At 35.6% G+C, this 27142-nt stretch overlaps 1 protein-coding gene across 9 annotated transcripts in view; it reads right to left on the bottom strand.

Moving 5' to 3' along the window:
• Window positions 1–27142, bottom strand: part of OPA1 (OPA1 mitochondrial dynamin like GTPase) — an 86452-nt gene that overhangs the window by 36184 nt on the left and 23126 nt on the right. For all 9 annotated transcript variants that reach the window (XM_055568671.1, XM_055568670.1, XM_055568673.1 and 6 more), the window contains 17 exons: window positions 24768–24872; window positions 22648–22734; window positions 21909–22022; window positions 21132–21212; window positions 20931–21005; window positions 20527–20598; window positions 20345–20444; window positions 19663–19793; window positions 16710–16782; window positions 16552–16624; window positions 15304–15419; window positions 14216–14280; window positions 13387–13463; window positions 4813–4978; window positions 2720–2872; window positions 1346–1454; window positions 815–894 (listed from right to left, as the gene is read on the bottom strand). In XM_055568671.1, coding sequence (XP_055424646.1) covers window positions 815–894; window positions 1346–1454; window positions 2720–2872; window positions 4813–4978; window positions 13387–13463; window positions 14216–14280; window positions 15304–15419; window positions 16552–16624; window positions 16710–16782; window positions 19663–19793; window positions 20345–20444; window positions 20527–20598; window positions 20931–21005; window positions 21132–21212; window positions 21909–22022; window positions 22648–22734; window positions 24768–24872 — 1677 coding nt within the window. The remainder of the gene's footprint in view (window positions 1–814; window positions 895–1345; window positions 1455–2719; window positions 2873–4812; window positions 4979–13386; window positions 13464–14215; window positions 14281–15303; window positions 15420–16551; window positions 16625–16709; window positions 16783–19662; window positions 19794–20344; window positions 20445–20526; window positions 20599–20930; window positions 21006–21131; window positions 21213–21908; window positions 22023–22647; window positions 22735–24767; window positions 24873–27142) is intronic.

Here is a 27142-nt window from a genome sequence, read left to right on the forward strand (position 1 = left end):
ATTTGGTAACTTTTTATTCTCTTTATCTGCTCTTTCAGTATTTCCACATTTGATGGTCTCATTTTGCTAATTATATGGATTCAAGAAAGGAAGAAAGGAAATGAATTGTACACCACCTTTTTCTTATCCATTACTTTCTTCATCTATGTATTTTGATTCTCTATTCTATTTACAATCTTTATTTAAGGAATTGACATAAGAAAGAGATAGTGGTGTAAGATTCAATGCTAATAGGAAAAGAAACCATAACAAGGAAGGAATAAAAATGGGTAGAGGGAGGATTTTAATGACTACACATTTTCCTATTTATTCACTTATAAAGTTACTTATATTTGCCTTACCATTTTGTTAAAGTGCTCATTAAATGTTTATAAAATGAATGAATTATATAATTCTACTTCCTGTCTGAATTTTTATACTTATTTTGTGAACACAGGAGCAAAAATGCAAAAGAATAAAATAACTTGCATAGACAACAGAAAATTTCAGTGATAACAGAATAACAAGTTATATCTTTTATTCTAATCACATTTATTCTACATCCTCTGAAATCTTTATCATTTTTTTCTTCTGTTTAAACTTGAGTCTTTACTTTACCTCAAACACCTCAAATGAACAAAATAATCAATCACTCTTTTTAGCTACCTCACTTTTCAAAAAACTTTCTTTTGTAGTTTATTGTTTATTCTAAAGATTTATTATATTTTAGAAAGGCTGATATAAAATATTTGAAATTATTAAGTTTGGTCTAGAGGCATTCAGAGATTATATTTTAATGCCTGAATTAAAATGCTAAAGATTTGTTTGTTTTTACCTGTTCTTGAGTTCGATTCTTCCAGTATAACCACCTCTTTTTCCAATCTGGACCTACCATATTTTCAATTGCATTTTCAGCTAGAAAAATTAAAATAAAAATTTATCACTTACCAGGCACATAAAATGTAACTATCTTGCTTTCTTAACTACTTCAAAACACTGTGTCAATATAGTCAGTTGAAATAAAGAAAAAAATTATATGATTGATATGGAAGCTAAAGAATTTAATTTTATATGTTTAGAATCTATGAAAACTATAATTGCTTAAGAAGTTTCCATAAGTATAGTAGCAAATACTAAAGTAGTCTGAATTACAGCTTTTTAGAATATAATTACACATAAACATGTGTCCACTTTAACATTTTAGTAGTTACAAGCAGCTGACTGAAAAACTGCACAAATAATATTCAACTAGAGTAGTACTGACAAAGATCTTGAGATGTTAACATTTTTTTAACCAATGTTCACTCAGGTTAGATGACTTTCCACTGAGAATACTAAGAATTTAATAATCCACATTCCTACTTACTATCCTTGAGACGAGCCTGAAGAGCCTCTTCCATAAAATAAATAGCTGCATCCCATTGCTGTTTATCAGATATGGATCGATCTTCTAAAGCATTGTGTTGAATAACCCTCTGAAATAACAAAGAAAAACAACTACTTTGATTTATGTCTTGTCATCTTAGTAACTTTTTTCTAACCAACAGCTCAGCAAATATCCAAACTAAGAGATGTATCTACAATAATGTAAAAGTATGTCCCTCCCATGCAAATGCAGAGGGTCCCATTATCTGCCTGCGTCAGCATCCTGTATACTTCAAGCTACACCCTAGAATTCTGGTACTCAGGAGCTAATGGTTCAGATCATATCTACTGCTTCTTTTTGCCGTATGATCTACGTGTTAGCATTTTCAAAAAAAAAAAAAAAAAGGAAAAGAAGAAGAAAAGCAATAAACATTATCTCACTGTTAATAGCAGTCGAAAATGTAATGGAAGGAGGCTTAAAAGGGCTACACAATCTTAAGTAAATGTGAGCTACTTATAAAAACTTGGCTTTCAAATCTTATACTTTTTAAATTAATGAATGAATGAAAATGGCACCATTCTCTCAGAAAACCAATCTTATTAAGATGCTTAACAAGAATGAATATGGCTTTCAAATATGAAGACAAACATTTCTTCAAAACAAAAACACCTTATAATTAGGATTAGCCCACAGTGAGATATGCATTTCCAGAAAACAGAGCAATCTTACCAACAGTTCCTCTCATAACTGAGTAGAACTAGTGCTTAATGAAGGTTTGACTATGGTGATGAGAACATTCTACATAACAAAAGATTTATCAGGTGATGAAGGTCAGGAGCCAGGCCTTTCTTTATAACTAAGAGTGGGAGTGTGTATCCCAGCTTTGCCAGTGACAATAATAGATATGCTTAAGAATGAAATAAAATGTTTACAAAATACACAGCCGAGCTTCTGGTACCATGTGAGCATCCAACACATTATGATTTTAGGAGTCTTAACATTTTGACTCAGTTCCACTGAAAACCAATGCATCTAATTCCTTTTGTTATCACTGAGGGTAAAATGAGAAGCAGCTATCTATAGCTCAGGCCCATGCAAATTTTGTGGAAGTTTATAGAAACCTGTTTACTGCAAGGTTTGATTTTTTTTTCTGAAATGATAGCCAAGGAAGAAATAGCAGAGGGTGATTTTAGAAGGGCAGAGAAATGTCAAAAGGCCGATTGCATTCTATAAATCTAGTTCTTCCCTTCATTATTTTCAGTATATTCAGAACCTAATTTAAAACCATATAAAAATAGTCTCCTATAAAAGAATATCAATTTGAGAAATCATACAAAAACATGAGACTGGCACCCTAATACACAAATGACATACCAAGCTGTCCTCTGCAAAATCATTCCACTTGTGACGTTTAATACTTTCTTCCTTAACAGCCTCTTTGAGTTTATCAAATATGTCATCATGTTCTTTTCCTTTTGGTTCTGTCATGAAGCGGGAAAATTCTTCTTGTAGGGTCTCCCAAGCTACCTAGAATGATTTAAAAGAAAAAAGCTGTATTTATATTCATACTTTCATTTAATGTATAACAGGAAAAATAAACACATGAATGTAAGCCAGGTAGCTGTGATAAATCAGTCTATCAGAAAATACATTATGAAATCACATTTTTAAAAAAGATAGCAAATATAAACTCGGCCCTAAAGACCTTATACTAATAGCTGGTGGGATAGATTTGGCCTACCGATACGTTTTGCTACAACACATATATGGCCTCCTAAATTTTAAAAAATTAGTAACCAACATTTAAAAACTGAGAGACTTCATATAAAATCTGTTCCCAGTCTCACTTGAACTGTCTAGCAACACGGGCCCACGTTCTACACACCTCTGCCCACTGGAGCAGAGAAAGCACGCAGCCCCCATCAGCCACCAGACTCAGTTCACTTACTTATTTATTTCACTCTCTACAACATCTGAGTTTGCCTGCCTCTTTCATACTGTAAAAAGTTTTAAACTTCTTAATGATTTAGTCTTTTTCACATCTTTGTCCTTATGCAAATATATGAAGCAATGTGTCAACACTTTCAAACATAGGTGAGTACTATTGAGTTTTGTACTATTGCTAACTCCCAATGACCTGAACAGTGAAACGAGAGCACAGTGTCAAAAGCAATTAAGAACTAAACCTATTTAGGACTGTGTGGGCTAGTTACTGTTGTACTTAATATTCTGCCCTCTTCATTTTAAACATGAAGAAAGGATGGCATAAAGAAGGTGACTGTCCAAGAATACAGAGTGAGGTATTAAAATCTGTTTCCTGACCTTCAGCAGGTTCACGTCCTTCTACCACACCTAGGTGTGAAGGGAGAAAGTAGCAAAAGAGAGAGTCACTTGCCATTTTTATGACTGCTTCCACTGCTTGAACCTTAGGATATGAAAATACTCTATCATGGGACATGGCCCACGTCAGGGCCAGTTGTGAGAAGAGGTGGCAGCAGCTCTCTAATTACTTTAGGGGGAAATGTGTTGAGACCAGGCGTCAGGAACACCTGAAGGCAGAATGGCTGCAAGAGTTCTTAGAAAAAGAGACTTGAGGAAATTGAGCAGAGATGAAGAAGCAAAGACTGGCAGGATAGGAGAGGGTAAAATACACTTGAATAAGTGGACACTGACATTTTGTTTCTACTAAGTATGAAAAACAAAATTATTTTTAACATGGATTCTAATTTTCACACAGAGGCAGAGAACACACTGACTCTGATCTACAACAATCACTCTTCAGATAACGTGCGTGGTAAGATCAATTTGGATGATAATGGTCATCATTATAAAGCAGTTGGCATTTACTGAGTGGTTACCATGGACCATACACTGTCGACGTATTCTATATATGTTAACTCTTGACTCCTTATAACAATGTTTTATGTAGGCCAGGTTTTCACCCTTATTTTAGAGATGAGAAAACAGAAACATTACTAAGCAAATAGCCCGAAAGTGCTAGAACCAAGGTACACAGGTATCAGAAATGCATTCTCTAAGAGGAAAGTGTAACTTTCTTATATTCCTAGTCTAACCTTTTGGCAGGGTCTTAACTAAGGAAACTATTTAATTAAAATTGAATCCTGCAGAAAACAAAGTTAAACCCTTTCTTTATGGCATATCTAACCACAGAAGAAGTTAAAAATATTTCACACCCAAGCAAATTTTGCTGGTTTTGTTAAATGCCACCTTTGGAAGGAGAACCAATACCCTCACACCAACACCATAGCAATTAGCAAATTTTTTAATAGTGGTAACTGATAGCAGCATTAAGGTTAATCCCAACACAGAGATCAGGAATAAAGAATAAAAGGAGCTTAAGAAGCAAAGGAACCATAGAGGCTGTGATGGGAATAAATCATAAAAGTCACAGCTCCTACTCTCTTCAGATAATGCTTCTTACCCATTTAATTAAATTATATCCTAACCTCGACTGCTTTATTAGGAAGCTGCTTATCAGTCCACTGTTTAAGCTTGATATCCACTGTCGTATTAAAAGTCCCAGAATTCATGGTCTGTGCAGCTGGAAGATAGATGTTTTCAATCACATGAGTTGATACTCTTTCCCACAAAGACTGCTGAAGGATTTCTTCCCTGAAATTAAAAAAAAAAAGTTCCAAGAACACCAAATTCAAACATAATATCAAGTTTTTATAAAGAGCTTCACTGAAGTATCGTTAAAGTTATCATTGACTTACAGTAAGTTGCATGTATTTAAAGTTCTGACATACATACATGTCTGTGCATCACACTAATCGAGATAATCAACACAGTCATCATTTGCAAAAGTTGTAATCACTAGATTCACTTTCTGTCACTACAGATTGTATTTTCCATAGCTTAATGTAAATGCAATCATATATCATATACTCTTATTTTGTCTGTCTTCTTGTATCAGCATAATTATTTTGAGATTTATCCATTACATTGCGTATATTAGTATTTCATTTCCTTTTTTGCTGAGTAATAGATGGTTGGATGGCATCACTGACTCGATGGACATGGGTTTGGGTGGACTGTGAGAGTTGGTGATGGACAGGGAGGCCTGGCGTGCTGCGGTTCATGGGGTCGCAAAGAGTCAGACACGACTGAGCGACTGAACTGAACTGAATATTCCATTACATGAATCTGTTTACTTATTCACCTTCTGATGAACATTTGGGTTGTTACTAGCTGTTGGCTATCACAAATACAAGTTTGTGTATGACACAGACTATTATTCCACTTGGACAAATAGCTAGGAGTGGAATGTCTGGATCATACAGTAATTATATATTTAACTTTATAAGATACTGTCAAACCATTTTCCAAATTGACTGAACCACTTTACATTCCCAGCAGAGGGGTATAAAAGTTCTAGATCCTCTACATCTTGCCAACATTTGGTATTATTAGTCATTTTCATTTTGTCATTGTAATAGGTGTACAGTGGTATCTCAGCATGGTTTTAATTTGCATTTCCCTAATGACTTGAACAGTTCTATGAAGACCTACAAGACCTTTTAGAACTAACACCCAAAAAAGATGTCCTTTTCATTATAGGGGACTGGAATGCAGAAGTAGGAAGTCAAGAAACACCTGGAGTAACAGGTAAATTTGGCCTTCAAGTACGGAATGAAGCAGGGCAAAGGTTAATAGAGTTTTGCCAAGAAAATGCACTGGTCATAGCAAATACCCTCTTCCAACAACACAGGAGAAGACTCTACACATGGATATCACCAGATGGTCAACACCGAAATCAGACTGATTATATTCTTTGCAGCCAAAGATGGAGAAGCTCTATACAGTCAGCAAAAACAAGACCAGGAGCTGACTGTGGCTCAGATCATGAACTCCTTATTGCCAAATTCAGACTTAGATTGAAGAAAGTAGGGAAAACTACTAGACCAATACAGGTATGACCTAAATCAAATCCCTTATGATTACACAGTGGAAGTGAGAAATAGATTTAAGGGCCTAGATCTGATAGATAGAATGCCTGATGAACTATGGACTGAGGTTCGTGACATTGTACAGGAGACAGGGATCAAGACAATCCCCGTGGAAAAGAAATGCAAAAAAGCAAAATGGCTGTCTGGGGAGGCCTTACAAATAGCTGTGAAAAGAAGAGAAGCGAAAAGCAAAGGAGAAAAGGAAAGATATAAGCATCTGAATGCAGAGTTCCAAAGAATAGCAAGAAGAGATAAGAAAGCCTTCCTCAGCGATCAATATAAAGAAATAGAGGAAAACAACAGAATGGGAAAGGCTAGAGATCTCTTCAAGAAAATTTAAGAGATACCAAGGGAACATTTCATGCAAAGATGGGCTCAATAAAGGACAGAAATGGTAGGGACCTAACAGAAGCAGAAGATATTAACAAGAGGTGGCAAGAATACACAGAAGAACTGTACAAAAAAGATCTTCACGACCCAGATAATCACGATGGTGTGATCATTCACTTAGAGCCAGACATCCTGGAATGTGAAGTCAAGTGGGTCTTAGAAAGCATCACTATGAACAAAGGTAGTGGAGGTGATGGAATTCCAGTTGAGCTATTTCAAATCCTGAAAGATGATGCTGTGAAAGTGCTGCACTCAATATGCCAGCAAATTTGGAAAACTCAGCAGTGGCCAAAGGACTGGAAAAGGTCCGTTTTCATTCCAATCCCAAAGAAAGGTAATGCCAAAGAATGCTCAAACTACTGCACAATTGCACTCATCTCACATGCTAGTAAAGTACTGCTCAAAATTCTCCAAGCCAGGCTTCAGCAATACGTGAACCGTGAACTTCCAGATGTTCAAGCTGGCTTTAGAAAAGGCAGAGGAACCAGAGATCAAATTGCCAACATCTGCTGAATCATGGAAAAAGCGAGAGAGTTCCAGAAAAACATCTATTTCTGCTTTACTGACTATACCAAAGCCTTTGACTGCATGGACCACAATAAACTGTGGAAAATTCTGAAAGAGATGGGAATACCAGACCACCTGATCTGCCTCTTGAGAAATCTGTATGCAGGTCAGGAAGCAACAGTTAGAAATGGACATGGAACAACAGACTGGTTCCAAATAGGAAAAGGAGTACGTTAAGGCTGTATATGGTCACCCTCCTTATTTAACTTCTATGCAGAGTACATCATGAGAAACACTGGGCTGGGAGAAGCACAAGCTGGAATCAAGATTGCTGGGAGAAATATCAATAACCTCAGATATGCAGACGACACCACCCTTATGGCAGAAAATGAAGAGGAACTAAAAAGCCTCTTGATGAAAGTGAAAGAAGAGAGTGAAAAAGTTGGCTTAAAGCTCAACATTCAGAAAACGAAGATCATGGCATCTGGTCCCATCACTTCATGGGAAATAGATGGGGAAACAGTGGCAGACTTTATTTTTCTGGGCTCCAAAATCACTGCAGATGGTGACTGCAGCCATGAAATTAAAAGACGCTTACTCCTTGGAAGAAAAGTTATGACCAACCTAGATAGCATATTCAAAAGCAGAGACATTACTTTGCCAACTAAGGTCCATCTAGTCAAGGCTATGGTTTTTCCTGTGGTCATGTATGGATGTGAGAGTTGGACTGTGAAGAAGGCTGAGTGCTGAAGAATTGATGCTTTTGAACTGTGGTGTTGGAGAGACTCTTGAGAGTCCCTTGGACTGCAAGGAGATCCAACCAGTCCATTCTGAAGAAGATCAGCCCTGGGATTTCTTTGGAAGGAATGATGCTAAAGCTGAAACTCCAGTACTTTGGCCACCTCATGCGAAGAGTTGACTCATTGGAAAAGACTCTGATGCTGGGAGGGATTGGGGGCAGGAGGAGAAGGGGACGACAGAGGATGAGATGGCTGGATGGCATGACTGATTCGATGGACATGAGTCTGAGTGAACTCTGGGAGTTGGTGGTGGACATGGAGGCCTGGCGTGCTGCGGTTCATGGAGTCGCAAAAAGTCGGACATGATTGAGCGACTGAAATGAACTGAGTGACTAGTAATTCTAAGTATCTTTTTATGTACTCATTTACCTAATATTAATACACACTTTATATGTGTTGACTGTGGAGTCCAAAACTGTACACTTCTTGGTACAATTTTAATAATTTATCAGCACAGAGCACAGAGATGTTATGGTATATTGCTAAGTAAAATTGCTCAATATTTCAAGATAATATAAAGGATGAATAATCAAGTTGAAAATTGTATCTTAAAAGACATCTTAGAACACAGTTCTCTAAATAGAAAAAAGAAAATTATTTTAATCAAGAAAAAATTTGTAATCTCTAGAAAATATTTATTCAGATTCGCCAAAATTAATCTCTACTGTAAAGTAGTGCTACAACATACAAAAACACCCTGCTTATCGAGTGATCAGTTTTAAAAGTAATCTCACCTTTTAGGATACAGTTACAAAGCTCAGGGTAACAGAAACACCCTCTTCTGTCCAAAAGCCAAACTGTACTTTTTTTGGTTGAGAAGAGTCAACACTTCCTACTGTGCAAGTTGACTCATATTCACTCAACATTTTGTGTAACATTAAGTCTATTGGGTCAATGAGTTTAGCTGCTGGTTTTCCTTTGCTAATTTTCAGGTCTTTTTTCCATTACGATCAGAAAACAAAAGTATGCAAGGGAGGCCCAAACAGGTGATGATGAAAAGGTATATACACATCCAGTTGTAAAATAAGTCACAGGGATATAATACACAGCATGGAGAATATGACCAATAATAATGTAATAACTTTGCATAGGGACAGATGGTTACTAGACTTACAGTGATTGTTCCATTATGTATGCAAATGTCAAATCACTATGTGGTACACTGAAACTAACATAATACTGTATGTCTACTATATTTCAATAAAAGCAGAAGGGAGGAAGGGAGGGAGAAAGGAGACAGAGAGAAAGTGTGAGGAGAGGATGCACACTGAGGGTCAGAAGGATAAAGTCCATTTAGTCATGGCGATAATGACAGATAACAGGAGAATTTTAAGAGCAAGATGGAAGAAAAGAAGCTTACCAGGGTCATCTATTCAGGCAACTTTAAACACAAACTCAAGACTTCTGAAAGATGAACAAAAAATCAGCAGTCAGCCTCTGACCACGAAGGCCTTTTGCTGCTCCTGCTGCAGTCTGTGACAAGACTCTACAACCCATACACCTTTTCAAGGAGATTGTAACAAAATTCCAGACCATCAAATTCTGACAAAACTTAGGTAACTTTTTGCAAAGGACCCTCAATGATTATCTTCAAATTCTGCTGCTTGAAGCTCCTCATTAGCTGAACGTGCTTCAGTGTCAGGAAGAGGAAGCTACATTCTCCCAATCCCACAACCTCTCTTCCAAATCATTAGTCCTCAGCTTACATTGGCCAATTCCCCAGTGAATGTTCTAGGTAACTGTAGGCTTCTTCTCTACTCTAAGTTTTGCAATCATACAGGGATTTGATTCAGTTTAGTTCAGTCGCTCAGTTGTGTCCAACCCTTTGCGACCCCATGTACCACTAAAACACAAAATACAGTTACCATTATAGTTCTATTTATTACCCTCTTCATCTCCCAAACTTTGCCTATATATTCTTTCCTTTAATGAAAATTTTTTTTCTTTCTTCTTTTAAAGCATAGGACTTACTCCATAAAATAATTTAAAATCAATACAGAAAAAGAAGTCCTCCATAATTTCTCTTTCACTGAAAGTAAAAGTGTTAGTCACTCAATCGTGTTTGCCTCTTTGTGACCTCATGGACTGCAGCCCATCAGGCCCTGCTGTCCATGGAGTTCTCCAGGCAAGAATACTGGAGTGGGTTGCCATGCTCTCCTCCAGGGGATCTTCCCAACCCAGGGATCAAACCTTGGTCTCCTACACTGCAGGCAGATTCTTTACCATCTAAGCCACCAGATAATCACTATACACAGCTTAATTTATCATTTAAAAAAATTTAATGCCTACATTACTATTTGTGTGTTGATGCAGGTGATATTACACACACTGCTTAATTAATACAGTATAAAGCTGTATAGTACATGGTTTTCCATGTTAACATCCTATATTTTTCAATGGCTGCAGAGCAATCCACTCTACGGATAAATCAAATATTATGTAATTCCAAATAAAAACCTAGTTTTCAATTTTTTTACACTTATACTATCACTTCTATCCTCTAGGTAACCTCTGAAATATCTCAAAAGTGTAATCTCTTCTCCATCTGCACAACTACTATTCAAGTCACTATTCTCTTCTCATCTAGACTATCTCAATAGCCAACCATCTCCTTGCTCAGTTTTCTCCACCTGTATTCCACTCCCCCGACTACAAAAATCTTTCTAAAATGCAAATCTGACCTAAACTCCTCACTGGATTTCACTGCTTGTAGGATAAATTCCAACTTTCTGAACATGGTTTCTAAGGCCCTTAATCATCTATATTTTGTTTATACCTACATTTGTTTCATCTTCTGCCTCTTGCTTCTTCTATGTTAAAACCATAAGTAACTGCCTTAAGTTACCCATGTCATTTTTCTTGCTCTCATCTCTTGGCCTCTGAAATATTCTGGTCACTGGCTTACCTAGCACCTATATATTCTTTAAATCTCAGATTATAAGAACATTTTTTGATTATCTACACCTGAGTTAGGGTGCTTAACTATGCATTCCTATTTTCCTTTCATTCTTTTTTTTTTTTTCTTTCATTCTTTTAACTTCAACAAAATAAACTTAATACTTCTCACCGAAAAATGTATGCATACCATGATACCATTTTTTTTAAGTGTATTTCTATAAATCCAGCCAGTTATCCTTCTAAATAAGGATAATTATCTCCTGCTAGTGTACATAATCAACTCCTAATGATCAAGTGACATATACTATGTGAAAATGCTGAGAGTATATTTCTCACTATAATGAATCATAAGTCAAATCTAAACTGCCAATAACTTCCTTAAAATATAACTGAAGTACAGTAGACAAAAAACTTGTAAGAGTGCTTCTGGATCACCAAATACAGATCAAACAGTCTTCTGACTCAAATAATAATAAACATTATAAAGGTGTATCCTAAAATGTCACATAAGACATTAAGCAGCAAAAAGATACTACCTAATACAACATAAACTATGTCACAAAAATAAAACATTTTGGGTGCAAGGCAGTTGATATCAATGTGGCACGAACAACTAAGATTAGGACCTGCTATTTTGATCAATGTTTGTGTTAATCTATAGAGTCTGGGGAAAAACAGGGGTGGTGATGCAAAGATCCAGCAACTCAAAGAATAAATCTCTAGCAACCAGATGTCCTAGTTCTCTCCTTGCTGGCTCAATAGGCAATCTGACAATATAGTTTTCTTGTGCCTCCACAATTCACTTCGCCACCCATGTGTTTATCTTCTAGGCTCACTTAAGTGTAGGTATACTTTGATTTAAAACTCTTCTGTCCAAACAAAACTAACCATTCCATTTGATGATGCCAGAAATTTACAAAGGCACATTTTTCTCCATAAATAGTATTACAGTTGTTATAGTTTTACAAATTACTTTTTTTGGTATATTATCCTCATACAATCTAGTAAGGTCAATAGTATTATTCATTCTGTATGTATATATGTATATGTTTACATGCACACACACACACATCTATCTCTGGCAAACTTCAAAAGCTGGATGACTTACAGAAAAGCATTGCTGTTTAATTGCTAAGTTGCGTCTGACTCTTTTGCGACCCCGTGGACTATAGCCTGCCAGGCTCTTCTGTCCATGGGATTTCCCAGGTATACTGGAGTGGGTTGCCATTTCTTCTCTAGGGGATCTTCCCAACCCAAGGATAGAACTCGCATCTCCAATAAAGATAACAAATTTGTTGTGTGTGTATGTGTGTGTGTGTGCACTTTCCTGATGGCTCAGATTAATCAACAAATAGAGGTAAGATCAGAATTCTTTTTTGGACAATGAGAAGAGATTAAAAATAGGCAAATTTTGATTACTTTAAGAGAGAAAAGAGATTTTACTTTAAAATCAAAATCAAATTTTGATTACTTTAAGAGATTACTGAGGAAGAAAGGGCACCAACATCGGGAAACTAGCACAGAATATAAACTTCAGGAACGGATACTACTGTCTGTGTTCAATTTTGATAATCTCCAACTGAGCATATAAAAGTTACAGAAAAAAATATTTATAATAAATGGCAGTAAAGACAGTTCTACTCTGAAGTTAATAAATTCTTAAAATACTACAGATTTCATTATGAAGGTAATTTTTATATGTTATTTATTAATTAAAATACAGATTATAAAAACTTAAAGGATATTTATATATAGCTTACTTGAGATACATGGACCCTAGTTTGGTTACAGTGCCATTCCAACATATTGACATAAAACATAAATTGAAGATGACAGTTGGCCTTAAAAGCAATTTGCATGAGTATTTTTCAAAAGAGTACATTTACTTGCTATTTTTAAAAAATCTCAAATAGGATTCATTTTCAAATGTGATTCGCACAAAACATATTAGACACATCACAAAAGCACCGGTGTTCTTATGTAGATATGAGAATTTTAAAATAATATACTCTTCTCCTTTTACAAATCAATTTTCTCTGTAGTTTTGTTCTTTATGTGTGACCAAACAAGAACAACTAGTTTTTGACAGACTGATACTTAGCTAAAGCACGATTTAACATAACTATTACCTAAAAGATTTTACAGAAATCAAAATTATGTATTTTTTAAGTATAAGTAAGGAAAAACCTAAGATGAATTAAGATTTCAAAAGAGCATGGAGAAAGCTATCTTTCAGAATATCTCTTCTCAGAGATACTTAATAAATACCTAATTCATTATAATTAAAATATTTAATTGGTTAGACTAAAATAGTGGTTTTATTTTATAAAAAGACATTTTTATGTTCTTGTCTGTTAGTACTAAGTGCTTGGGGGATGAGCCAAGGCTACAATAAATCACTGCCTTATCAATCTAAATTTTAGTATTCCATTATAATTCACATAGTAAAGTCTTTGAGAAAAGGTCAAATACTCACCAATGTTTTGGGGTAACCTGGCTCAGACTGATAACTTCATCGAGGATTTCATTTTTGGCTTTTTCAAACAGTTCATTCTAGGCAACATAGATATAAGTAAGTAAGATTTTCATAAGACAGTCAATTTGCCCTGCCATGATTTTCAGGGATAACTAAAAGGAAAGCCTGTGACAGGCTCCTGGCTGGGCTTAGGTCTGAAGCATCCATGACCTGCAAGTAATGCTCTTCTCTTCTAGACTCTTTTCAGGAATGCCAATAACCAGATAAGGACACAAAAACTGACACAAATGCCCACCTTATTCACTCAATTCTGAATGTAGCTTTTCATGTAACATTTGTTTAGGTAAGTTTTTCATGTAATGTTCTGTGACAGCTGTCAACACATATTAATTTTAATATAGTAGTGACAGTATCTAATGCTATTTTACAACTGATGGCATTTTAAAATAAAGGAAAACCAATACTTAAGTCCTATTAACTTAGAATAGTAAAAAGGTTAAAAAGCTGATGTATCATTTTTAAAAGTTTATATTACATAAACATGTTAATTTATGACCTTGAAAAAATAGTCTTCAACTTCTCAGAAAAAAAATTTTTAAATACTTGTTTGCATATGCTAGAATCCCTAATTGATTTTTAATATTATGTAATGATTTAAATTATTGTAGAAGTGACAACTGTTCCTCCAAATGTATTCCTGTAACTCTAAAATTAGTAATCATGGTTAAAAACAATTTAGCTTACCAGATTTTACTCATTAACTTAAATTCTGTTAGAGCACAATATTAAATTAGATATACACAAAATCCACAAGGCACACAAATATTACCCGGTCAAGTTCTCGCAGGCGAGGATAGTTATTCTTCCACTCAGTTTCAAGGTTAAAACGTGTTGCTGAGGAAGAAGGAAAGATGCTCAGGTTTGAGGAATCTCCTTTGTTCCAGATACAGTGGTTAAAGGCTATCTCACATATCCAGTATATTAACTGAATTTCTGAATGTGTACTGATAGCTCCTGAGTACTCTGGGCTTTCAATGTCTGCTGCTGCTAAGTTGCTTCAGTCATGTCTGACTCTGTGTGACCCAATGGACAGCAGTCCACCAAGCTCTTTTGTCCACGGGATTCTCTAGGCAAGAATACTGGAGTGGTTTGCCATGTCCTTCTCCATTTCAATATCTCAGAATCTGCATTATTGCAACAGTTTTCCAAAGTAATCCTTTTGACTTTAGTTTTTCCATTTTCAATCCACAGATCACATAGCTGACACAATTTAGTACAGCTGCTAAGAGCATGGGACTCTGAAGTCAAGTCACCAACTCAACTCTAATTTTGAACTCCATTCAAATCCCAGGTCTATTATCTGTTACTGTGTGATGCTGGGTGCGTTATTATTTAGGCAAGTTATTCTCTGTCTCAGTCTGCTCTTTGGTAAAATGAGAATACTACAAGATTGCTGAGGGACTAATGGGCTACATAGGTAGGATTTCCTACTGAGAAAACGGGAGGGTATACCCTTGCCAAATGAAACTATGGAAGCAAGCAAAACCATGCAAAAGGAAGGCCTGGAATTCAGGAACCAGTACAATATACCTCAAAGTACACTGGCTGCTCTGCCTCCCAACACACTTCCTCTCATTCCTCTAACAAGGCGGAATCTGAGTTCTCTGTAGTTTTCTAGGCTCTTTCTCTCAAACATTATTGCAAACTTTCTGTTTAAACTTTGTAATGTGCTCCTAGGAATTGTTCCTCTGAAAGGAAAAATCCTGCTCTCATACAACTGAAGATTGGTATTTTTCCATTTCCCATATACTATTATAGTAAATAAACAAAATGGAAGTCAAGAATCTGATGGATGCCTAAGTCTGTTAGGCAATAAAATACATAAATTTGAGAGCTTATTTTAAAAACCCAATGTACCTTTGAAACTATCAGCCTGTTGTTCAACTGACTCTCGTACCATTTTCCAAAAGCAGTCTGATACAGCAAGGCTTAGATTTCTTGTAGTTACCTGGTGTGCCTTTAGCATGCTTGTCCTACAAAACAATAACCAGAGTTAAAGTACATTAAAGTGGCAGAAAGGACAATACTATCACCAAGTTCAAGAATGTGCTTGTTATAACCTAATGAGAACCACCACTTAATTGCTTTATACTAGGGCTGTCCAATGAACTTACCACGATAAAGTAATCTATATCTGTGCTGTCCAATACAGCAGCTACTAGTCACATGGGTTACTGACACCTTGAAATGTGTGGCTAGTGTGACTGAGAAACTTCAGTGTTCCTTTAATGTTAATCTGAATTCAAACAAGCACACAGGGTTAGTGACTACTGTAATGAATAGCTTAGTTATTGTTGTTGTTTAGTCACTAAGTAGTGTCCAGCTCTTTGAGACTTCATGTACTGGAGCCCACCAGGCTCCTCTGTCCACTGAATTCTGCAGGCAAGAATACTAGAGTGGGTTGCCATTTCCCTCTCCAGGGATTCTTCCTGACCCAGGGATTGAACCCATGTCTCCTGCTTGGCATGCAGAATTCCTTACCACTGAGCCACCAGGCAAGCCCTAGCACAGTTCTACCCATATCCCAAAAGATAATTCTCAAGACTATGGGTGAAAGGTCTGCCTTGACTTACTATACTAATATAGAGGAAAACACACTCTTCAAGCTCAAGACTCTCTACACGTTACAATGTTTTAAAATTCAGTTGCTCTTTAGCATTTCCTTTTTGCTTTTCTGTTAGTATCTTATTTTCTGTTAACATCTGTCAGTATCTATTTAAGGACATCTCTTTGACACTGCCACCTCTCACTCCCAACTTTCCCCAATACTCTGAGAAATCTGGACACGTATTTAAAAATAAGTGTTGATTTTTTAAAAATCACCTTGTAAGTGAAACAACTTAAGAGGCACTGGTGTTGTCTCCAGTGCCCATATGCCAAGGGGCAGTTGATTACGACACAATGTTTTGTACTATGTGATAAACTGCTCCCAACTGTGTCCCAGTAGTCTTGAGGACTTGCTTACTAGATACAGATCACTGTTTGAGAATTCATCTCTGGAAAGTCAACGTTAAACTGACAGCTATAAGAGAAACTTTTAAATTGAAAACAGCTGAAGTTACTCCCTCACTATCAATTCTTTAAATATTTCAACAAGATACTTACTTTAGGAGTTTTGAATTCTGAAAAAATTCTTCTTCATAGTCTCTTATAGCTTCAATGCTTTCAGAGCTGTTTCCTAGGGAAAGATGGTGGTAAAGTTCTAAGTTCATTTTTATTATTTGAAAAAAAACAAAAAACTGTAATGATCCATCTTTGCATACCTTTTCCTGTTACAACAGCAAAATAACCTAGAGCTTTCATTGGGAAGAGTTTTCCTTCAATTATCTGCTGAATCTATTTTTAAAAGTAGGAAAAAATAAACATGACATGTGAGTTTACATAATTTCAAAGCATAATATGCTATTTAGAAAGCAAATTTAACAATGCTGCATATGTATATGTTTAGGTAAATGTATGTCTGTACAAGTGCTGAAATGTATTTGAAATGCTATTTGAGGAAAAAATAAAACACATTTAATTTTGTTATATTAAAAATGTATTATTAAAACATAAGTACCAACATTAGAACTTGGAATGATGTACAGTGGCTTAGAGTCAGGCCTTAGTTTGAATTTCTGCTCTGTCACTAACTAGGCATGTGGCCTTAAGTAAGTTCCTTAACTTTTCAAAATGGTCGTTGAAAAGAGTATATGATATTTAACACAGTGCCAGGCATGCAGATGCAATCAGTAAATGGTAGCTACTATTATTATTTCCCCAATATCTAAATTCTAACAAAGTTGGATGGTCTTTTTTAATTAATTCTGAAAAAAAAAAAATTGGATCCATTGGTCCTTAACTCTTTTGGGTCAAATCTCTTTTTCTAAATGTAATAAAAAGTGCAGACTCTGTCCCCAGAAAAATAAACATTTGCACAGATCTATCATTCACATATAATATAAAAGAATTCATACTTCCAGAAACTCATTCAGATAAACATTGAGGTAAGAACCCCTCTTCTAAGTCACATTCTTAAGCTAATGCTAAATCTTTAGTGTAAAAAGAAAAGACTGATACAAGCTTCAACTGTATTCAAAGGAAATGCAAGCTCATTACCCTAAAGAAGAGAAGAAAATGAAAGAAAAGATGGGAAATGGGAAGGAAGCACAGAAGTTTGCTTCTACCTCACTTTCCCCCTTCTCCATATCAGGACCAATACTGCCATGGCAGGCCTTCTCCTTGAAAACAGGGCAAAGCTAAGGTCATGGAGACTGCAGAAAAGAGTTAACACAGCAGGCTGAGACTGCTGTCCTCAGAAAGGCCTGCTTGTCTTTGGCTGGCATCTGTGAACTTAACTGGTAAACAATCCCCTACATTGTTACAGAACTTTCCCTAAATAACAGTGGCTTATTGTGCAATCAATGTGGTTTATGAACATCTGCTTTCCTTTGGGCGTCTGGAATTTGGGTATTTGTGGGTGCCTATGTGACCAGCCCTTGATAAAAACCTTAGGTGCTGAGTCTCTAGTTAGTACCTCGTTGGTGGAGGCTTAAGCATTTCCTGTGTGACTCTACTGGGAAAGGACTCTTGGAAAATTGAGCCTGGTTTCCTTCAGACATCATCTCTTGCATCTCCTTCTTAGGTATAAGTATGACTATGTACTGAGTCCTATGAGTCTTTCCAGACAATCAGTGAACCTAGGGGTGGTCTCTCTTGGGAATTCTTACACAGAGGCATAGTCCCACAAATTTTCAGATTTGTGAGAAAAAGAGAAGTTCTAAACAGAAGCACAAGGGATGGCTACTTATATTTCAAGCTCTTGTTCTATGGGGGATGAAGTTATAATAATAACAATGGATGATAGCCACAATTTACGTAACACTCTCATGCTAAGCTCAACCACTTTACAACAAACATTTAACTCAATAAACCTTCATAACCTATGAGATGTGCTTGTGCTTAGCTGCTCAGGTATGTCAGACTCTCTATGACCCCACAGACTGCAGCCCGCCAGGCTCCTCTCTTCATGGGATTCTCCAGGAAAGAGTATTAGAGTGGGCTGCCATTCCCTTCTCCAGGGGATCATCCCAACCCAGGAATGGAACTCAGGTCTCCTGTGCTGCAGAATTTTAGTACCATTAATATTTTCATTTCCAACAGGTGACAAAGCCTAAAGCACTGAAAAAGTGAAATAACTTACCCAATGTTACATAGCAACAGCAGAGCAGATGGGAAACTAAAGCAATCTGGCTTAGTTTGTGCACTTTCACCCACTTTTACATTATGCCTTCACAATTAAGAGCGCATGCCCTAGCAAAACTTGCACACAATGGTACCTTGAAACAAAGTTCTTTCCTTGTTAAGGGAGGAGGAGAAAATGGACACGGAACACCATGCACAGATGTCATGTGTGTGTGTTTGCGTGTATGCTCAGGGGCTAAGTTGTCTGACTCTTTGTGACCTCATGGACTGTAGCCTACCAGGCTCCTCTTGTCCATGGAATTTTTCAGGCAAGAATCCTTCTTCAGGGGATCTTCGCAACCTAGGAATTGAACCCGTGTCTCCTGCACTGGCAGATGGATTCTTTATCACTGAGCCACCAGGGAAGCTCATATAGAAGTCACAAGAATATCAGAAATGAAAATAACCCTAGAGATAAACTAGCCTAATATACTGGATTGTGCTCTTCCTGGATGCAGAACAAATTAACAAGATTTGCCCAAGGACGTGTAGCCAGCTGTTGGTAGAGCATGGATAAGAATGCTGAGCCCAGACACCCCATCCAATGTCTTCTTTATTATGAACATCTGCCACACACTCTTTAATCAGTTAAGAAAGGTAATGTTTATCTGAATAAAAAATAAAAAAATTTAAAACAAAGAATAACATAAGTAATGTCCAGAAGGAATTTAAACCGTCACTAGTTTTACACTAATTTATGAATATTAACTAATGTTAAAAAAATACTGCAATGAGGTTAACGACTACGTCAGCCTACAAAATTTAGAGTAAGCAACATTAGTTTTAAGAATTTGAATCAAACTAGTTATAACTGTAGAATTACACTTAAACCTCAATTCTGCACTTACATAATTTACTATAACTTTACAATACTTTGCTTTTTTAATGAAAACCAAGAAAAATCCCTTTACTACTTTTATTTCACAAGGAAATCTTTCCCGCCCCATTCAGTTTCTGTCATAACAAAAGTTTGCATAAAGAATTTGCCCTCACCCGGCTTGGACTAGTCACATTTTTCTCTGCCAGGTCTACTTTGGTCAAAACAAATATTGTCCTTCTTCCATGAGGATCCATTTGACTGACCAAGTCTGTAACAATGCTGCGTTCAGCATCCACAGATCCATCTGAAAATAAATTGAAAAATGACACTGTAATAGCTACAAAGTGGGCTTTAAAAACTTCAAGAAGCTACATCTTGTGTCTAACCCTATAGTAAAATCATCTTTCTTAATATTTTATCTTAGTTGTGAAAAGAAATTCTAGCCAATAAGAATTTCTATGATGCCTACACAGGGAAATTCATCAAAATATCACCAACCTCAATTCTACTTATAAAATGAACAGGAGGAGAAAATAAAACATTTGTTTTATATGTTTATGTAAAGTGAAGTTGCTCAGTTGCGTCCAATTCTTTGTGACCCCATGGACTATAGCCTACCAGGCTCCTCCATCCATAGGATTTTCCAGGCAAGAGAATTGGAGTGGGTTGCCATTTCCTTCTCCAAGGGATCTTCCTGACCCAGGGATCAAACCCGGGTCTTCGTGTTGTAGGCAGACACTTTACCATCTGAGCCACCAGGGAAGCCCATGTTTATGTAACACATATGTAAAACAAGCCTTCATTGCTAAATAAGGAAGAATACTAGTACAATTAAAATCTTTCAATAAGATTTACCTTGAATACATAGTATGATGGCATTAGGGTTCTGCATGTAAGCTTTGCTGATACTGAAAATAGTTTCCTTTGTGTCAGGAGCCATCCCTGATGTCACAGTCTTGAAGAAAAAGGTTTTAAAGGTCATTATAAATGTCTGCCACAACAGAATAAGATAAGATACATGTTTTGTATACACTTACATTAATCACACCTGGTAGGTCAACAAGCACCATCCTCTGTAGTCCAGGACCTTTTACATTTAAGGATATGGTCTGTTCAGGGAAAAAAAAAATCCAAAAGCCAAAAAACTAACTGAAAGGCAGCTTGTTAGGAATTTTTTTGTTGACACATATCCTGAAAATTCTTTATCTCATTCATTTAGATATGCAGTTCAGAAAAAAGTTATGCTTTTTCTGATCATGGGAATAATTATTTCATAAAACTTTCCCACAAAATGAAACATTCTTTGGAATATTAAAAAAAAAAAAAAAAAAAACTATCTTTGAACTGCTTCAATCTAAATAATCAATGCTAATATCATGATTTCAAATCATAAAATACTGGATTTCCATAAAACATGGTTGAAATGAATTGCAGCACTTACCTCAGGGCTAACAGTACAGCCTTCTTTCACATTTTTCCGCATTCGGAGTTCTATTTCATGTCTTAATGCTGCAAGCTATCAATGGAAAAACAACAAAATCCTAAGAAAACTGTCAGTTAAATATTCCATTTAGTTGTCTTTTATAAGTTTACACAGATTATAAAAAATTACACATATAAACCTCATACGAAACCTACTTACATCTTCCTCTTTAGTAAGATCAAACTCCCGAGAACTATCTTTAAATAAGGCCACGTGATGAGGGCCTTCACTGAGAGTCACCTGAAATTAACAGAAAATTCAGAATACTGTATTTACAATTTCTATTAATTCCCACAGTACTTACATGGTTCCATTTCCCAGTCAATGTTATACAGAGTACCAAGCACAAAACCATCAATCTCAAAACTTGAAAAACTAAATTTTGCATTGCATATCAACAGTAAATTTAGGTAACAATTCATTTAACATCTATTTACTGAGAGTTAAATGTGTCAGAGGTTGTAGGTGTTCTTCATCTCCACTCACTCCCTAGGCGATCTTATCCATTAGGGAGTTAACTACCACCTTTAGATGTTTGATTATGACTCCTCCCTTTCCATCTCTAGTCCAGATCGCCCTCCAAACTTGCACATCCAGCTGCTGCTTTTTTAACATCCCAAAGGCAAGCCCCAAACTCCTGATCTTTGTTCTTGTCTGAGGGGTGACTTCTACTAATTTCTACACTAGGAATAATTCCAAACGCTACATATCAATTCTTTCGTCAAAATTCTTCATTTCAACACAATGGACAAACTTCGTTAAAGTGATTATTTCCCGGAAGAACTTCGTTTGGCCTACCTTTTTCTTTTAACTGAAGTATGGTTAACAAACAATATTATGTTAGTTTTGGTGTACAAAACAGTGATTCAACATTTAAATACATTAGACAATGATCACCACAGTAAGTCTATTGACCCAGAGGGCCTATTTTCTTACCTTAACTGGAGAACGTGTCATCATCTCCCCAGACCCTCTAGGAAATATTCGTGCCTGAGCAATCATTTCCAACACACTAGTTTTTCCAGCACTTTGATCTCCAACCACAACAACCTTACCACAAAATAAATACCACATATTCATATTTTTTGATACGAACTTAAATTCAATACATTTGGAATGCTGCTGAGAATTAGTCTTTAAAAACTGTCCAGTTAAATGATTTTAAAATATCCAGAAAAAAAAAATGATTGTTTATACATGGATGTGTACTGAAAATAAACAGTAAAACATCAATGGGATCCATTATATATAGCCAAATTTTTATTACTAATGCTAATTTAAACTACTAGTTTTAAAACCAGATTAACATTACTATTGCATAAATCTCTTTCATAGCTAGTTTACTCTTTACAAAGACATTTTCAATTCTGTGAGGTTATATTTCTCCTATGTACCTAATTTTATCTACCAAGCAGGAATTTTAATATCATAGACATCATGCATATATAATGCCAAATATCTGAAAGCCCTCCTGCATTATGCATAAATATAAGTAAACTAATGGACCAAAACAGTCAAACAACATTCAATGCTTGAGACATCACCTAGAACACATGAATATTATAGAGAAAATTTTGTCTTTGTCTTTATGTATACACACACACGTAACTTTTTAAAAAACTAATGTGCTTTTCCGCTAATGGGCAATTTCACTGTGTACTAATTTTTCACTTACCCTTGGCAGATGATCTTGTGTATTATAACTGGCATCATAATCAGACAGAACGTCAAGAACTTCAGAATACATATCAATCAAAGATTTCTATAAAATTCAAAAAATCAGTATTATAAAATACAGAAAACATTTTTAAAAACCCACAGATGTGTCAGGATAAAAAAGCTGATAAATTCAAAGAGTTCCCATAATTATATTCTGAGTAAATGTAAAACAGCATAGAATAAAATTCCACAGCTTCTTATCCAATTTATTTCATGAGACACTGATTTAACACAGTATGTTAATTCAGGATTTCCTAATCTTCCAATTAAACACTAAAAGAGGGAGGTTACTGTTTAACATTGAAGAGCTAGGGGCTTCCCTGGTGGTCCGGTGGCTAAGACTCCCAGCTCCCAATGCTAGGTGCCCTGGATGGATCCCAGAGCCGGGAACTAGGTCCCACATGCCTGCAACTAAGAATCTGCACACCACAACTAAATATCCTTCACGCTGCAACTTAAGAGCAACTAAGGATCCCACATGCTAAAACTAAGGACCCGGGGCAGACAAATAAATAAATATTGAAAAAAAAAATACTGAAGAGCTAATATTAACTGCCCAACAAAGAAAGACCATTAACACTCAATAAGCCAGGTACCAACTGAAAGGAATGTTTGGTTTATGTGTCAGAGAGGGAGAGAGAGACTGAAGAAAAGGTAAAGTAGAGAAAGAATCACCAAAATTATTGTTAAATCACTAAGGACGAGTAGTGTATACTGATAACTGGGCAGACTAAAACATGAGAGCACCAGGAGCAGACATCCTGTATTGTTCTCTCAGTAAAACCAGGGTCAAACAAGTTTTCTGGAAAATAACAAACTTCAAGTATTTGAGGAATGACTGAACATATAAACAGGCCTGGGAAAAAGGCTACTACCAAGCATTTAATAATTAAAGGTAAGTTTTAATACCAAAGTAGGAACAAAATGAGGGCCCGAAGTTCCTTTCAACTCTTAACACCTACAAGTAATTAAAAGGAAAGCAACTATTATCCCTTCGACCTAAAGATAAACAACAAACTTTTCAAATCTTCATTACTATTTCACTTAATGAGAGAAAATACAATTGCTCAGGTAAATTCTCAATATTTATTAACACTTGGATGTGACTTTTCCAACTGCCACATATTGGCTTATAAATAAAGTCATACTAGTATTATGCAGTTGCAATTTGGAGTCAGAACTACTAATACATGTTGGTTAAACCAGAACTGTATATCCTTGGACCTTGGCCACAAAATGCATGTGTCATGATTTATTGAAGTTTTGCTACATATACCTTCTGTTTACTTATATGACATTTAGGTTAAAAAAAGAATTACTTCAATTTAATGTAGCACATACAGGTTGTTTAGTGGGGAATAATAATATTTAATTTGCTGATAATGGTAATTATCAATGTGCTGATAACAATACCAGCATGCTTTTTCAAAAATTCTTTAAAATGCTTAAGGAACCTTCCAGAAGAAAATGTTAACTATTGTTAACTGAAGAAACTGAAGAAAATGGGCTCTTCATGCAGTGGCACTACAAGTAAGGCAATAAAGAGGACATATGTAATTTTCTATTAACTTACTGATTTTACAGCTGCAGAAATGAAGTAAGCCTAGAAGTAAAGTGTTAGTCACTCAGTCGTGTCCAGCTCTTTGCAACCCCACGGACTGTAGCCTGCCAGGCTCCTCTCTCCATGGAGTTCTCCAGACAAGAATATTGGAGTGGGTTGTCATTCCCTTCTCCAGGGGATCTTCCCCACCCAGGGATTGAACCCAGGTCTCCTGCATTGCAGGCAGATTCTTTACCACCTGAGCCACTGGGGAAGTTTCAAATATTTCAGAAAAAAATAAATTGATTCACTGATTCACAAGTATGAAGAATTTATGGATCTAGTAAAAAAGCAAATGTTTGGAGACTATAATTTACAAAGTCTTTAACAAAAGAGGAGACCTCCCTTTCCCCCAAGGGCATAAGATTAGAAAGAAAAGGATGACAGAACCCTTTGCAGTTCCTTAAAAACTGGTATTGATGAAGACACAATGTGAAGTGGCAGTTTTGAGAGCTAACAAGACACACTTAAAATACCTTAAGCTTTCTATGATGGATGCCTTTGTCATCTTTCTGTAATACTAATTTTCTCAATTCTTTGTTCTCCTTTTCTAGCCGTTCCAAGATTCTCTGGTACTTTAACTGCAACACAGTAATACAAGTAACTTCATAAGAAACCAATTGGTTAAAAAATAACATTAAGTATAAATTAAAATCTTCCTTGATCCTGAAGCACTTAAAATGAATTATTTCATTTAAAAGTTAACTATGAAAATGTTGAACAAAATAATGATGAATATTATCTCAAACAATGAACTTCATAGTTTTCTGTTATAATTGGCATCTTATTGGAAAATTCTTTGCTGTTTATGTTGAAGAAATTAATAAAAATACTAAAAATAAAAGGAGTTGAAAAGGCAAGCTCTTAAGTATACTCTATGAAGCACTATTTCCTGCATCAAAATTTTAAATCTTCAGTTAAGGCACATTTGACAAAAATTCAAATTTTCTTTATGCCCCTAGATTATTTTATTAAAATGGTATAAAATAAAAATAGCTAACGGTACCTGACCATGCGTTACATGACAGGCCCTTTACTCAGTGTTTCACCTGTATTAACTCCTTTAAGGCTTCATGTGAGGCCAAGGTTATACAGGTTAAGAATCAGAGGTTAGAGATGCTTAGGAGCCTATCCAAGGTCACATAGTTTTGAATATAGGTCTGAGTTGAGGGTCCAAACTCTTTTAAGTTTTGGTAAGTTTCTATGACCAGAGATTACACATTATAATTTTTAAAATATTGACATAAGAACAATTTAAAAGACTAATATGTTTATACAAGCTTTTTTGTCAAATTAGATGCTTGGCTACACCAATAAATGTGATCCTTTTCTAACTAGTCTGTTTATACTCGATTATTTCTTCTATAAACATTAACCATGTTCAGAAAATTATTAAGAATTACTCTTTCTTACAACCAACTGGATTTTTAAAAATTTTATTTTCAATTGGAGGACAATTACTTTACAATATTGTGTTGGTTTCTGCCATGCATCAACATGAATCAGTGATTGGTATACACATATCCCCTCCCTCCACAACCTCCCTCCCCATCCCACCAACTGGATGTTTTTGTCCAACTTTACAGTAACATGTCTTTTGTTAATGGAAAGAAAGAAATGGAAAATTTTTCTTGGAAAATATGTTAGGCTGTTACAATCTTCCAAGCACAAAGTAAATAACAAGAGATCATGGCTTTATCCTCAGAGAATGTCCAACTTAGGATAAATTTAAGAAATTATATAGTATGAGACAGGTAGAACTATAGGCTAGTTTATATTATAAATATATTTTTACAGAACTTGTTCATTTATATTCAGTAACAGTACACACAACAAACTTCTGGTAGTTATCTAAGAATTAGACCTATGCTGTCTAATACAGATGGTAGCCACTGGCCACATATGGATACTTAGCACGTGAAATGTGGCAAGTCTTCACTAAGGTGTGTGTTAAGAATAAAATACACATCAGATTTCTATAATTCAGTAAAAATACATAAATACCACATTAATATTTTTATACTAACTAGATCTATAACTATTTTAGATCTACTTTGTTAAATATATTATTAACATTAAAATTTTACCTATTTCTTTTTACCCTTATTTTAATGCAAAAATTTTTAAGTACACATAGCTTGCATTTTATTTCAACTGGACACTATTAATATAGGTAATGCCATTATTATATCATGAATTCTCCATAAAGTACTTTCATCAATGCCTAGCACCTTCCAACAAATACAAAGATTGATATCAATAGGTATATATAACGGTGGTAGGATTTCTACTGGTTCACTTGGTAAATACGGAATCAATTATGGGGTCTACATTTTCTGGGGCTGGAAACACTCTTTAGTATATGTCAGTCTGCAGGCTTCCTACAGAGATGTGCTACTGGGCCATCATGCAAAGTTCTAGGCCAGTAATTCTCAAACTTAAGAACTCATCAACATCACTTGAGGGTTTTTAAGAACAAAGACTGCTAAGTTCCATATCCAGAGTTTCTGTTTCAGTGCATTTGGGATAGGACCAATAATTTGCATTTCCAACAAGCTCCCAAAGAGTATTACTGATGCTAATGCTCCAGAGATCACATTCTGAGGCCAGTGATTCTTAATCTCTGGCTGCAGACTATAATCACCCAGCTGTGAAGCCATAACAATGTTAGGGTTGCTCAGAGCACACTTGATTCTAACATATAGTTGAGTATAAGAATCAATACATAGATATTAAGAAAACCTGAGACTCAACATACACTGGTTCCTAATTTCATTCAAATTGCTTTGTCGTACTTTTCCCTAAAGAGAGACCTGATGAGTCTTTTTAATTTAAACTGAATTACCACATA

This window comes from Bubalus kerabau, chromosome 2, assembly GCF_029407905.1.
Source record: "Bubalus kerabau isolate K-KA32 ecotype Philippines breed swamp buffalo chromosome 2, PCC_UOA_SB_1v2, whole genome shotgun sequence".
Classification (NCBI taxonomy): Eukaryota; Metazoa; Chordata; class Mammalia; order Artiodactyla; family Bovidae; genus Bubalus; species Bubalus kerabau.